Genomic DNA, 12,764 nt, shown 5'->3' with positions numbered 1-12,764 from the left:
TCTGAAACTGCTATCTGAATTTCAGAATCTCTTGGCTTGTCTGGAAAATTCTCTTTCATAATTTTCATGGAGAAGGACCTCTGTGCCTTGCAAAGACACTTCATCACTTTCAGGGATTCAAATGAGGCGAATATTAGCCACCTTCGAATTATCCCAGAGCTCTCTGAGAGAATGATCTGTTTTTGCTCTTCATTTCTCTTCCTCTTTGAGAGTTTGGGAGCGTTCAAAAGCTTTGTCTTCAGTGTCAGAAATCCTTTCTTCTGCTTGCTCCACTCTGTTACTGAGGGATTCTACTGTATTTTTCTTTTTTTTTTTTTTTTTTGTAGAGACAGAGTCTCACTGTACCGCCCTCGGTAGAGTGCCGTGGCGTCACACGGCTCACAGCAACCTCTAACTTGGGCTTACGCGATTCTCTTGCCTCAGCCTCCCAAGTAGCTGGGACTACAGGCGCCCGCCACAACGCCTGGCTATTTTTTTGTTGTTGTTGTTGCAGTTTGGCCGGGGCTGGCTTTGAACCCGCCACCCTCGGCATATGGGGCCGGCGCCCCACTCACTGAGCCACAGGCGCTGCCCTCTACTGTATTTTTCAGATCTTTGAGGACTGCAAATTCTTCAGTGTGTCAAAATTTTTGGTGGTTTTGTCTTTAAATTTGTTGAATTCTTTTTTTTTTTTTTTTTTTGCAGTTTTTTGGCCGGGCTGGGTTTGAACGTACCACCTCCAGCATATGGGGCCGGCACCCTACTTCGTTGAGCCACAGGCGCCGCCCAATTCATTGAATTCTTGAGACAACTTTTGAATTTCTCCTCAAATTTCTTTTTTTTTGTTTGTTTGTTTGTAGAGACAGAGTCTCACTTTACTGCCCTCAGTAGAGTGCCGTGGCGTCACACAGCTCACAGCAACCTCCAGCTCTTGGGCTTATGTGATTCTCTTGCTTCAGCCTCCTGAGCAGCTGGGATTACAGGCGCCCGCCACAACACCCGGCTATTTTTTTGTTGTTGCAGTTTGGCTGGGGCTGGGTTTGAACCCACCACCCTCAGCATATGGGACCGGCGCCCTACTCACTGAGCCACAGGTGCCGCCCTCTCCTCAAATTTCTAATTCCAAATTTTCCTGCATTCTATTAATCTTGTTTGCAATCCAAATTCTGAATTTGATTTCTGACATCTCGGCCTCCTGTTTATGAATAGGATCTTCAGTTACATCTACCATATCTTTTTTTGAGGGGGTTAGTCTACTCTGGTTATTCATGTTACCAGAGTTTTTCTGCTGATTCCGCCCCTTGATTGTTTTACACTGTTTGACTTTTCCCCTGGAGCTTTGCCGAGGATCTGTACAGTGCTACAGCCTGAGAAACTGGGGACCTGTTTGGTGTGGTGGGGCTAAGTGGCTCTGTCTTGTTTTCAGCTGGTCTCTGTCTGACCCTAGTGAAATAGTTACTCTGGGTTGAAGTCTCAGCTGCGAAGAAAAACCCCACCCCCCACAGGCAACAATTAGAAAAGGAAAATCAAACCTTTCTACAACCACACACCCAGGGCACCACCTGAATAGTCCTTGGGCGATTGGCTCAGATCAAATGGTCCAAATCAGTTGTCTCAGTCAGCACCTATCTCAGGTGGAAAAGTTTAAAAGGTCTCTGGCAACTAGATCGCAAGGGTCTGCTGACAACTCAAATATGACTTGCTCCGGTGCTCTGTGAGGTCGGGAGGACCCACCCAGCAAATAGATTAGTCTGGGAGGGTTGATGCCTCCTTCCCCACCTTGTACCTCTGTCACCCCCAGTCACTGATAAACCCCCCCCCCCCTGCCCCGCAAGGCTGTGACACAGTTGCCTCCAATGAGCAGATATTCCAGGGGTTTGCACCTGCCTGAATCACAAGGCAATCTTATGCCTCCTCAGCCAGGCCACTGCTCTCTGCCAGTATCTGGCAGAGGGAGGTGAGGCCTGACAACCTCGGGCACTTGTTGGAGGCTGGTGGTGTTCACTCAGTTCCAGCCCCACCCCTGATTGATGTTGCTGACCGAACCCAACAACTTTGCAGAATTTGTTTCTGTCCCTGCTAAATTCCCCTGCAGAAGAGAAACTGTTTTGAGTTCATAGAAGCTGAGCCTCAGGCCCTATCTTTGCTGTTGCCCGGCAGTTTGTATTTGCAGCACGGTTAGCTGTCAGTTCTAGCCTCCTGCCCTCCTTTGTCGAGGCTGATGATCCCCTGGAGGCCGGGTGTGTCTTAGGCTCAGTAAAGTGGTCCTCTGGGTTAACCCCACCCTGTGAGTCAGCCAGCATTACACATGCGTTTTCTAGTCCTCGAGCTCCACCGAGGCTGATATCACCTCAGGCAAACCCGTTACTCACGGGGCCTATGTTTCCATCCCAGATCAGTTAGCTGGTGGTTGCCGCCTGAGAAAATGTCCGGTCTCTTCTGGTTGCCTAGAGAGACAGGGGGTGTGACTCCAGAATATTCAGGGGTGAGCCCTATTGTTGCCAAAAACAGCTGCTGCTCTGCGCCTCTGGGTACCACCACTCCAGAGTGTTTCCCTCTCAGCCAACCGTCCTCCCCTCACTCCTGTGCCGCATAATCAGCACTGACCAGCTGAAATTCAGGCCCTGTCCACACCCCTCAAGAAATCACACAAGGGGGCGGTGTCTGTGGCTCAAAGGAGTGGACTCAGGCCCCATATGCTAGAGGTGGCCGGTTCATACCCAGCCCCAGCCAAAAACTGCAAAAAAAATCACACAAGAATCTGGACTCCTGGGGGACAGGCCTCCAGACCTCAGAGTGAGAGTGGAGGGGAGTGCTGGGATGTCAGAATTGTGGGTAGAGAATATATACAGTTTTACACAGTTCTATGCCTGGCAGGAGAGTGCAATTGCACCCTAGTAGGGGAAATAGGTCCAGTTTTTAGAGGGTCTCTCCCATGGGATATAGTGGGAGGACTTTTGAACTCTGTTCGTTTGTTTATGGGGTGCTCCGAGCCGTTCTCATGGGGAAGGGGACTCCCATCCGCTTGGTGATGGATTTTGTACTCTTTGTTTGTATCCTTGTGGTCTCACCTCGCCTCAGCAGGGTTGATGTGCGTTCTTCAACCTTCTCTCGGCACAGCTCTAATCCGCCAGGTTACTTGCTAAATTTCTGTCCTTTAACTCTCCTCCTAGACGGGAGCCTCTGTGGAAAGCTGGCTTCAGTCAGCCATCTTGTCTCCGCCACCCCTATATTCATTCTTGTCGCAGTCAGATAAACTTATTTTTGTTTCACTAACTTTGTACTTTAATTAAATTCTATTAAACCAAATAGCGTTTTTGAATTAAATAAGTCTGTCAAACCAGGAAGCTAAGTTTAATCCAGGTAGAAACACCTCTAGCTAACGTAATAAAGCATTATTAATTTTTATTCAAAGGAAAGTTCTTCATAGTTGAGTTGCCAAACCTAAAGGGAGTACGTAGTGCAGGTCTTGTTCCTTTTTTTTTTTTTTTTTTGTAGAGACAGAGTCTCACTTTATGGCCCTCAGAAGAGTGCCGTGGCATCACACAGCTCACAGCAACCTCCAGCTCCTGGGCTTAAGCGATTCTCTTGCCTCAGCCTCCCGAGTAGCTGGGACTACGGGCGCCCGCCACAACGCCCGGCTATTTTTTTGTTGCAGTTTGGCCGGGACTGGGTTTGAACCCGCCACCCTCGGCATATGGGGCCGGCGCCCTACTCACTGAGCCACAGGCGCCGCCCGAAGGTCTTGTTCCTAATTAGGAAAATAAGCTGATTTTCTTTTGAAAACTGAAACTTTGTGTACTAGTGTAATCTTTCATTTTTAGTATCCCATGGTTGCCTTCTAAGTTTAAATTTTAATTATTATTGAATTACTTTGCAAGGTCACACTCATTAATATAATTCTGTACCAGTATAGCCATCTCTGTTGAGTAATTCCATTGAGTTTTAGAATAGGTGATATTTTTGGCTTAAATTTTAGAGCTTGCATAGTTCTAAGTAATGATGTTAAAAATAATAGAAGCTAGTTCAAGAAAATGAAAATTATAAAATATTTCTTATTACTATGTATAGTTCTTTGAACTATTAACTTAAAAATTTTGTTGTTGGCCAGGCGGTGCCTGTGGCTCAGTGAGTAGGGCACCGGCCCCATATGCCCAGGGGGCCCCAGCCCTAGCCAAACTGCAACAAAAAAATAGCTCGGCCTTGTGGCGGACACCTGTAGTCCCAGCTGCTCGGGAGGCTGAGGCAAGAGAATCTTACAAGCACAAGAGTTAGAGGTTGCTGTGAGCCGTGTGACGTCATGGCTCTCTACCCGAGGGTGGTATAGTGAGACTCTATCTCTACAAAAAATAAAAATAAAAATATTTTGTTGTTGGGGCAGCGCCTGTGGCTCAGTGAGTAGGGTGCTGGCCCCATATACTGAGGGTGGCAGGGTCGAATCCAAACTGCAACCCAAAAAAATAGCCAGGCGTTGTGGCAGGCACCAGTAGTCCCCACTACTGGGGCGGCTGAGACAAGAGACTCACCTAAGCCCAAGAGCTGGAGGTTGCTGTGAGCTATGATGTCACAGCACTCAACCAAGGACGACAAAGTGAGATTGTCTCAAAAAAAAAAAATTTTTTTTTTTCTTTTTGTTGTTCTACCTTTTTTTTTGAGGCAGGGTCTCCCTTTGTCACCCTTGGTAGAGTGCCACGGTATCATAACTCACAGCAACCTCAAACTCCTGGGCTCAAGCGATTCTCTTGCCTCAGCCTCCCAAGGAGCTGGGACTACAGGCACCCACCACAACTCCTGGCTATTTTTGTTGCAGTTGTTGTTGTTTAGCTGGATTTGAATCCGCCAGCCTCTGTGTATGTATGTATGTGGTTGGCGCCATAACGCTATATATGGCTGGTGCCGAGCCATATATAGTGATTTTTAAATAGAATAATATCTAACTTCTTTATAACATCTAAATTTTCCAAATCAGTATAGGTAAGGGTCAAATGGAGTAGGAAAATAAAATTCAGTTTTATTTGTGTTTGGAGAAATATTTGTTTATTCCTTATTAAATTTAAGGAGTTCTAGAGATAGGAAATAGTTTCAAATAAAGAAAAAGTTAAGAACTAAAGTGTGCCCTCCATGTTTAGGGGTAGCCCGGACTATTTTCACATTAGGATTCAAGAGGAGAGTGTACACCCAGGCGTACTCGAACAATACTATTTACAAGAAAAATCCCTACTCCCCAGTCAGTTTAGTTCTTTCCCCCTTCCAGAAGCTCTGGTCCTTTTTACTTGTGTATTCCTTTCTAACTTCTAATAAAAATCCTATCTTACCGCTGAAAAAAAAGAAAAAATAAAAATCCCTGTATACGTTCAGTAGAAAGCTCTAGCTAGAGCAGAACTCCAGTATCATTCTACATTTCAAGTTTTATACCTGAATTGCTTTAATACAAATAACATGCACATGGTTAAGTTAGGAATTATTAATCCTGATTGTCAGAATCACTTAGAGTGATGCATTTCTCCCCTTGTTTATTTATTTTTACAACTTTTATAAAATAGTGCACAAAATTTATAAAGTCACAACTGAAAAGATTCTAACAAAAACATCACCCAGCTCATTTCTTAATCATACTTCTCAGCAATAAGCATTTTTAATACTTTTGTTATTTGAGACAGAGTTGAGACTATGTCACCCTCAGTAAAGTGCCATGGGTTCGCAGCTCACAGCAACTTCAAATCTTGACCTTAAGCAAGTCTCTTGCCTCAGCCTCCTAAGTAGCTGGGACTACAGGCACCCGCCACAACACCCAGCTATTTTTGTTGTTGTTGTTGTTGTAGTAGTTGTCTTTGTTTTTTAGCAGGCCCAGGCCGGGTTCAAACCCACCAGCCCCAGTGCATGTGGCTGGCACCCTAACCACTGCACCAAGCCCATTTTTAATACTTTTAGTATTTTTTATTTATTGTCATATTTTTACACAAAAGTCATACAGTATTTATTTCCTCTTTGATAGGTATTGATTTAGTTCTTTCATATGCATCTTTCTGTACTCTAGTCTAACATTATTATATTTTATTACATTTTTAGTTCCCCTGTGATTGATGTAGGTGTCCGTCCTTTGTGTACTCCTAAGAAAAAGAAACCCGGCTTGGTGCCAATAGCCCGGCCAGTGCACCAGCCACATACACCAGAGCTGGCGGGATCGAACACAGCCTGGGCCTGCCAAACAACAATGACAATTACAACAACGACAAAAATAGCTGGGTGTTGTGGCAGGTGCCTGTAGTCCCAGCTACTTGGGAGGCTGAGGCAAAAGAATCACTTAAGTCCAAGAGTTTGAGGTTGCTGTGAGCTGTGATATCACGGCACTCTACCAAGGGTGACATAGTGGGACTCTGTCTCAAAAAAGGAAAAGAAAAGAAAGGGAAAAAAAAAAACAGAGAAAGAAACCCAAAGCCTTTCCTTTGCTCTGTGGAAGGGTATAGTGTAATTACTCTTACTAATTACTCCCCCGTGTCACCCCACTCCTAGGCATAAGTCCATTGAAGGTAAATACTGTTTCCCATTCACTGTCGTATATACTTCAGTGCCTGGCACAGAACGGGCATGTAATATAGACAGTATTTGGTGTTACTGAAGTTGCATAAGCTAGCATATAAGATTTTTAACAACTTAGTTTCTGCCTGTTTTGAGTTTCCAGCCTCAGTGCTAACCCTGACCTTTTTGCAGCTCCTGTGCTAACTACACTGTCATGCCAGCGCACACCTCCCGGGCTCTCTGCCTTCACTCATGCTGTTGTTTCTTCATTGCTTATCTTATCTTTCTTCACCACGTTCAATCCTGGCTTAGTATTTTGTCTTTATTGAAGTTTTTCTGGATCTCATTAGCAAAAGTACTTGCTCTCTTATTTTCATTCCCCATTGCTATTTAGTGCACTGTAATCAGGGGTCTGGAGCGCGGGCTCTGGAATCAGGTTTGGAGTCTGTCCTGCCTTTATGACTTACTAGCAGTGTCACTTTGCACAGGTTAGTTCATGTCTTCAAACCTCAGTTTTCCCATATGTAAAATGGAAAGAATGATTAGATCATTATGAGGATTTTTAAGACACGCATGCCTGTGTGCCTGTAAAGTCCCTTGGCACAGAACTTGACACATGAGTTAAGTACTCAATAAATGTTAACTTTTTTACTACCAGCTCTAATACTTTAACATGTAGTTGGTTATTCCTATACCTGTCTCTCACTAAACTGAGTCCTCAAAGTCAGGAACAGAGTTACTTGTTTTTTGTTTTATTTTGAGACAGAGTCTCACTTTGTCACCCTGGTAGAGTGCTTGGCGTCATAGCTCACAACAACCTCAAACTCCTGAGCTCAAGCAATCCTCTTCCCTCAGCCTCCCGAGTAGCCAGGACTTCAGGCACCCGCCACAACGCCCGGCTTTTTTAGAGACGTGGTCTCACTCTTACTCAGGCTGGTCTGGAATTCCTGAGCTGAAGCAGTCCACCTGCCTCAGCCTCCCAGAGTACTGGGATTATAGGTGTGAGCCACCATGCCTGGCGAGGAACAGAGTCTTACTTAAAGTCATAGCTCCATTTTCTAGCATAGTGCCTAACCCAAGTTAATAAGGATTGTTGTTAAAATATATAAAGTCAGGGGTGGCGCCTGTGGCTCAGTGAGTAGGGCGCCGGCCCCATATGCTGAGGGTGGCGGGTTCAAACCCAGCCCCGGCCAAACTGCAACAAAAAAGTAGCCGGGCATTGTGGTGGGCGCCTGTAGTCCCAGCTGCTCGGGAGGCTGAGGCAAGAGAATCGCAGAATCCCAAGAGTTAGAGGTTGCTGTGAGCCGTGTGACGCCACGGCACTCTACCCGAGGGCGGTACAGTGAGACTCTGTCTCTACAAAAAAAAAATATATATATATATATAAAGTCAGTGGTGTCGATTTACTCTTTCTGATTATTATTATTTTACAATAATTTTCTCTTTACCATTAAAACATATTTTCATTGTGCAATGCTTGGTACGTATCAGATCCTTAATTCACTTTTGTATTAATGAATACATGAGCAAACTCAGGGAGGTGGGACTGTTTAGCATACTCTGTGTCTGTTCATCTGATTTTTTTTAGTCTTATGCAGGTATTTCTATTGTTGGTGTGCTACAGTGAAATAGCTTGATGAGATGTTTTCAGTGGCCCTAGTGATGAAAAGAAATAAAAAGAAACAGAAGATTTTGTTTTATGCTGTGAATAATGTGGTGGTGATTTTTTCCTTCCAGAAACGAAATCCTGAAGTTCGACATGTAGATTTGGAGATACTGTAAATTTGATGGAATGGATCACCTTGGTGAAGGCCGTGGAAACAAGTTTATTAAGCCTCTCTACAAAGCCCATTTCCTCCTCTCCCACATTGAAGGAGTTGGTGCTGTTCAGAAGCCTTTTTTTTTTTGTAAGATGGAGGAAATATTTTATGTATAGATCAGTTCAACAGGCCACAGAATGAAATCTACTTCTTACATCTAAGAGACTCACTACAAGTTGAATCAATTTGAAAATCATGTTTTTATGCTTCCATAGGGAACATTTTGGTTACTTAGTTTATAGTTTCTCATTATAGCTTGTCACTGTATATTGTACCTTGTAATCATGTTTCCTTTCTTCGCATTGGTAAGAGAGTGGCACCCAGGGGATGATAATTTTTAATTTTGATGCCACTGAAGACTTCACTCCATGAATCTCAAATATTCTGGATTAATTTTGGTATGTGGTTTTTAAACAGTCACTCCACTTCAAAGTTTGTCTTTCCTTGTGGAATGTGGAAATTATTTCAAATCTTGTAATTTTGACCTAAGTGCTAAGAGGAACACTCTCCTAACCAAGTTATCCATAAATGTTAATTCTAAAAATGGCTTAGTTTACTGAATTGAATGAAGACATTTCTGTACATTATTTTAGATCATAGGAGTTGCCATTTTTGTAAGATTTCTTTTTCTTCTTTCCTTTTTTCCCCTTATTTGGTTTAATTTTTTTAACATTAGGAAATATAAAGTAATCCTGAATATTTCCAGGGCCAGTGTGCTTTTTTTTTGTTTTTTTTTTTTAAACTGGCTCCAGTGCCATGTTTATTTACTGGGAGATAATAATATGACCACTTTAACATTCTGTAAAATGGACTGAAAATATTTATTATACAGACAGAGTAGCATTTTTAATTTATTTTTTAAAAGGCACTACTTATATAAATCTGAACTGCAGGATATTTCTTGCTTTAAGAGAGAGACCAGTAAATCTCTTATACTGAAACTTGTGGTCATGATTTGTATATTATAGTCAATAGTGTATCTATGAGTTTGTTGCAGTTAAAACTGGGCATTTAGTGTAATATATTGGCTAAGTAAATAGCTTTCTAATGACCATAAGTTATCACGGTGAAAAAACACGCAAGTCTCAGTCATAAAATATAATGATAAAAGTATACCTGTCTCCATCAGAACAGCTTCTCTGCTCAGGTAGCAGTGAGCGTTGGTCGTCTGAGAAGATAGCTGGGTGATGTCTGCCTGATGAGTGAGTGCTTAACATGCAGACCTAGCAGCCCCTTCGAGGTCAGTGTCAGAAAACTTACTGAGATGGAAGCTTATGAAATATAGCAGATTTCAGTGCTGGAAACAAAAATAAATCTTTGACTAAAGGGCTTGTAATGGTGATTTTTGATCCAGAAATGTTATTTACTAGGAGAATTTACATTCGCATATTTTTTCTTTTATTGTCACAGAGCATTTTGCATGTATACATTTTAAATGAAATAGCATTCCAGTTTTAATTTTTAAGATAGAAAAAATTGTTTAATATATTTATAAATTTGATTCTCTGTACCTATAGTTCAAAACCCTTAGCCCCTACTCCCCTCCCCCTTCCGCCCCCAGAGACAGAGTCTCACTCTGTCACCAGGCTAGAGCGTAGTGGTATGATCATAATTCACTGCAGTCTCCAACTCCTGGAGTGATCCTCCAAGTGATCCTCCTGCCTCCCAAGGTGCTGGGATTATAGGTGTGAGCCACCACATCCAGCTATTCCCACTTCCAGACAAACGTGTTTTACTCACTGTGGTTCATTGTGTGCTTTCTATCTCCTTCCTCTCTTCCCCTTTCCCATCTGCCAATTGTTACTCCATGGCAGTGCCATTTGGGAAAGTACCAAGTTATACCCTGTTTCCTCCTAGTAAAATTCCTCAGAAAAATTTCACATAGCTAGACAAGAAGAATTTATTTTTAAAACCATTCTCAAAGTTGATGTACAGAGGTTATTTCAAATGGTAATTTTTCTTTCAGAATTTCCCTTAAAAAGCCACCTTCTGATATTTCTTGGAGTTTTCTAATCTGATTTTGGTTGAGGTCATACCATTCTTAAGTAATTATTGAAGGTTTATGTCATCTTTTCTTTCTAGTTCTATTCTGCACTGATATTTTGAAGTTGGTTTATGTAAAGTTTGACATAAAGGAGTGGCTAATGGTATCTAATTCTCAAGAGGTAGATTCCTGAACATACATTAAACAACCTGTGAGATGAAATCAGACTGAAAAATTTTCAAGATGTTTCAAAAACACAGTTAATCCTGCATACATCCCCTTTCCACACACTGCGCAAATCACCCAGAATAACAATGTCACGAGACTTGAGTTTTTGGTGTATGATTGTCAGTGTTACCTTAATTATCTCATAATTTAGATAATGCCTTTTGCTAAAATTACACATCTAAAGAATGGCTTAAGTTTTTTTTTGTTTGTTTTTTTATATATTTTTTTAGAGACAGAGTCTCACTTTATGGCCCTCGGTAGAGTGCCATGGCATCACACAGCTCACAGCAACCTCCAACTCCTGGGCCTAAGCGATTCTCTTGCCTCAGCCTCCCGAGTAGCTGGGACTACTAGTGCCCACCACAACACCCGGCTATTCTTTGGTTGTAGTTTGGCCGGGGCCAGGCTTGAACCCGCCACCCTCGGTATATGGGCTTACTGACTGAGCCACAGGCGCCGGCCCCATATACCGAGGGTGGCGGGTTCAAGCCCAGCCCTGGCCAAACTGCAACAAAAACAAATAGCCGGGCGTTGTGGCGGGCGCCTGTAGTCCCAGCTACTCGGGAGGCTGAGGCAGGAGAATTGCCTAAGCCCAGGAGTTGGAGGTTGCTGTGAGCTGTGTGACGCCACGGCACTCTACCGAGGGCCATAAAGTGAAACTCTGTCTCTACAAAAAAAAAAAGAAAATCTGATAACAGTTTGAAGTAGAATGCTGGGAGCTACAGAAAATTGCACAGGCATTTGGAATTTGTATTATCTTCTTAGATTGCATTTGTCAAGCTTTGGCAGCATTTCTTTTCAACGTGATGACCCCCAATTTGCCAAACTGTCAGAAGTCAGTGAAGCAAAGAATTGAAGGTAAAATGTTGATTCAAAGATTGTCTCCCCAAAATCCTTCATCCCTGTCTCTGAAATGGAACTTTGGAAGGCATTTATATAGAAGATTGGTCCAACAGCCTTTATATTTGCATTTAAGTTTACTTGCATCCCTAGACTTGGTTTTATGGAAAAAGAAAACTTTTATTTCTATTACATTGTATTTCACCTGTCTGGTTTTGCTGGCAAATTAAGATGATCCTCGTCCCTCAGGATGCTTTTTCCGTTAATAAATGTCATATGTAAATAAGAGCAACTTACTGCATAGTTTGGATTTTTTTTCCTCTTGATAAATGTTTGTTGAACATAAATTTATCTTTTACCTTATGTGCTAAGAACTAAACGATATAATCTTATACATTTTACACTAAAAATCATGCCTATGTTTTTTATTTTTTACTTGGTGTGCTAGTTAGTTGGTAAGGTTGTGTTATTTTACAAAACCAAACTATAATTACTCTTAAATCATTTTATAATCCATTTTCATTATAAAAGGAACTATAATATTAATATAGAATAAGTATAATATTAATGTACTATTAGGATATGATGTTTGGTAAAACATAAACCTAGAAGGTTACAGTCCTTAGTGATTGGTATTACCAGGACATTCTGGCAAAACTAAATTACTTAAACTTTTAATTTTGCTATTTCTTGTGAGATGTATCTACAGAGTGTATTTTGAGAAAGAATACAAAACGCAGAAACCCCAAAAACTACACCCTGAAGTCATCCTGCACTGTGCTCAAGTGTAATAAATTCTATATTAATACTGTAGGAATATTCCAATTGTATTTTCTTTCTCATGAGAAACTAAACCAAAGTAATCGGTGTTTTAAAAGGGTGGAGTTCCCTCCCCAAATTCAAAAGCTTGATAGAAGCACTGTTATTTATCAATTGCATAGCAAGATACAGAATTGTGTTGTGTCTTTAATGGTTTAAACACTTTAAAATAGACTTAAAAGTAAAAACATACCTGTTTGCATTATAATAGCTATCAGCAGAATAAATTGAGCTCTTTATGCCAGGTACTATTTTACAGTCTTAAACCCTTTCCAATCCTATTTCAGAAGATGTCGAACATGGGTTTTTTGTTTGTTTTTTTGACAGAGGCTCAAGCTATCGCCCTGGGTAGAGTGCTGTGGTGTCACAGCTCTCAGCAACCTCCAACTCCTGGGCTTAAGCGATTCTCTTGCCTCAGCCTCCCAAGTGCCACAACGCCCGACTAGTTTTTGGTTGTAGTTATCATTGTTGTTTGGCAGGCCTGGGCTGGATTTGAACCCACCAGCTCTGGTGTATATGGCTGGCGCCTTAGCCGCTTGAGCTATAGGCACCACCCAACATGGGTTTTTTGTTGC

The 12,764-nt window shown here is 42.1% G+C and overlaps 1 protein-coding gene across 1 annotated transcript in view; it reads left to right on the top strand.

The window, feature by feature from the left end:
- The window catches only part of SLC30A9 (solute carrier family 30 member 9), an 89,462-nt gene extending 77,806 nt beyond the window's left edge, over window positions 1-11,656 (top strand). The window contains exon 18 of the mRNA XM_053577473.1: window positions 8,236-11,656. Coding sequence (XP_053433448.1) covers window positions 8,236-8,280 — 45 coding nt within the window. The 3' untranslated portion in view covers window positions 8,281-11,656. The remainder of the gene's footprint in view (window positions 1-8,235) is intronic.
- The last annotated feature ends 1,108 nt before the right edge of the window (window positions 11,657-12,764 follow it).

Source organism: Nycticebus coucang, chromosome 23, assembly GCF_027406575.1.
Source record: "Nycticebus coucang isolate mNycCou1 chromosome 23, mNycCou1.pri, whole genome shotgun sequence".
In the NCBI taxonomy this organism is placed as follows: Eukaryota; Metazoa; Chordata; class Mammalia; order Primates; family Lorisidae; genus Nycticebus; species Nycticebus coucang.
Note: the sequence above shows the minus strand (reverse complement) of the source record. Positions and strands in the feature narration are given on the sequence as shown.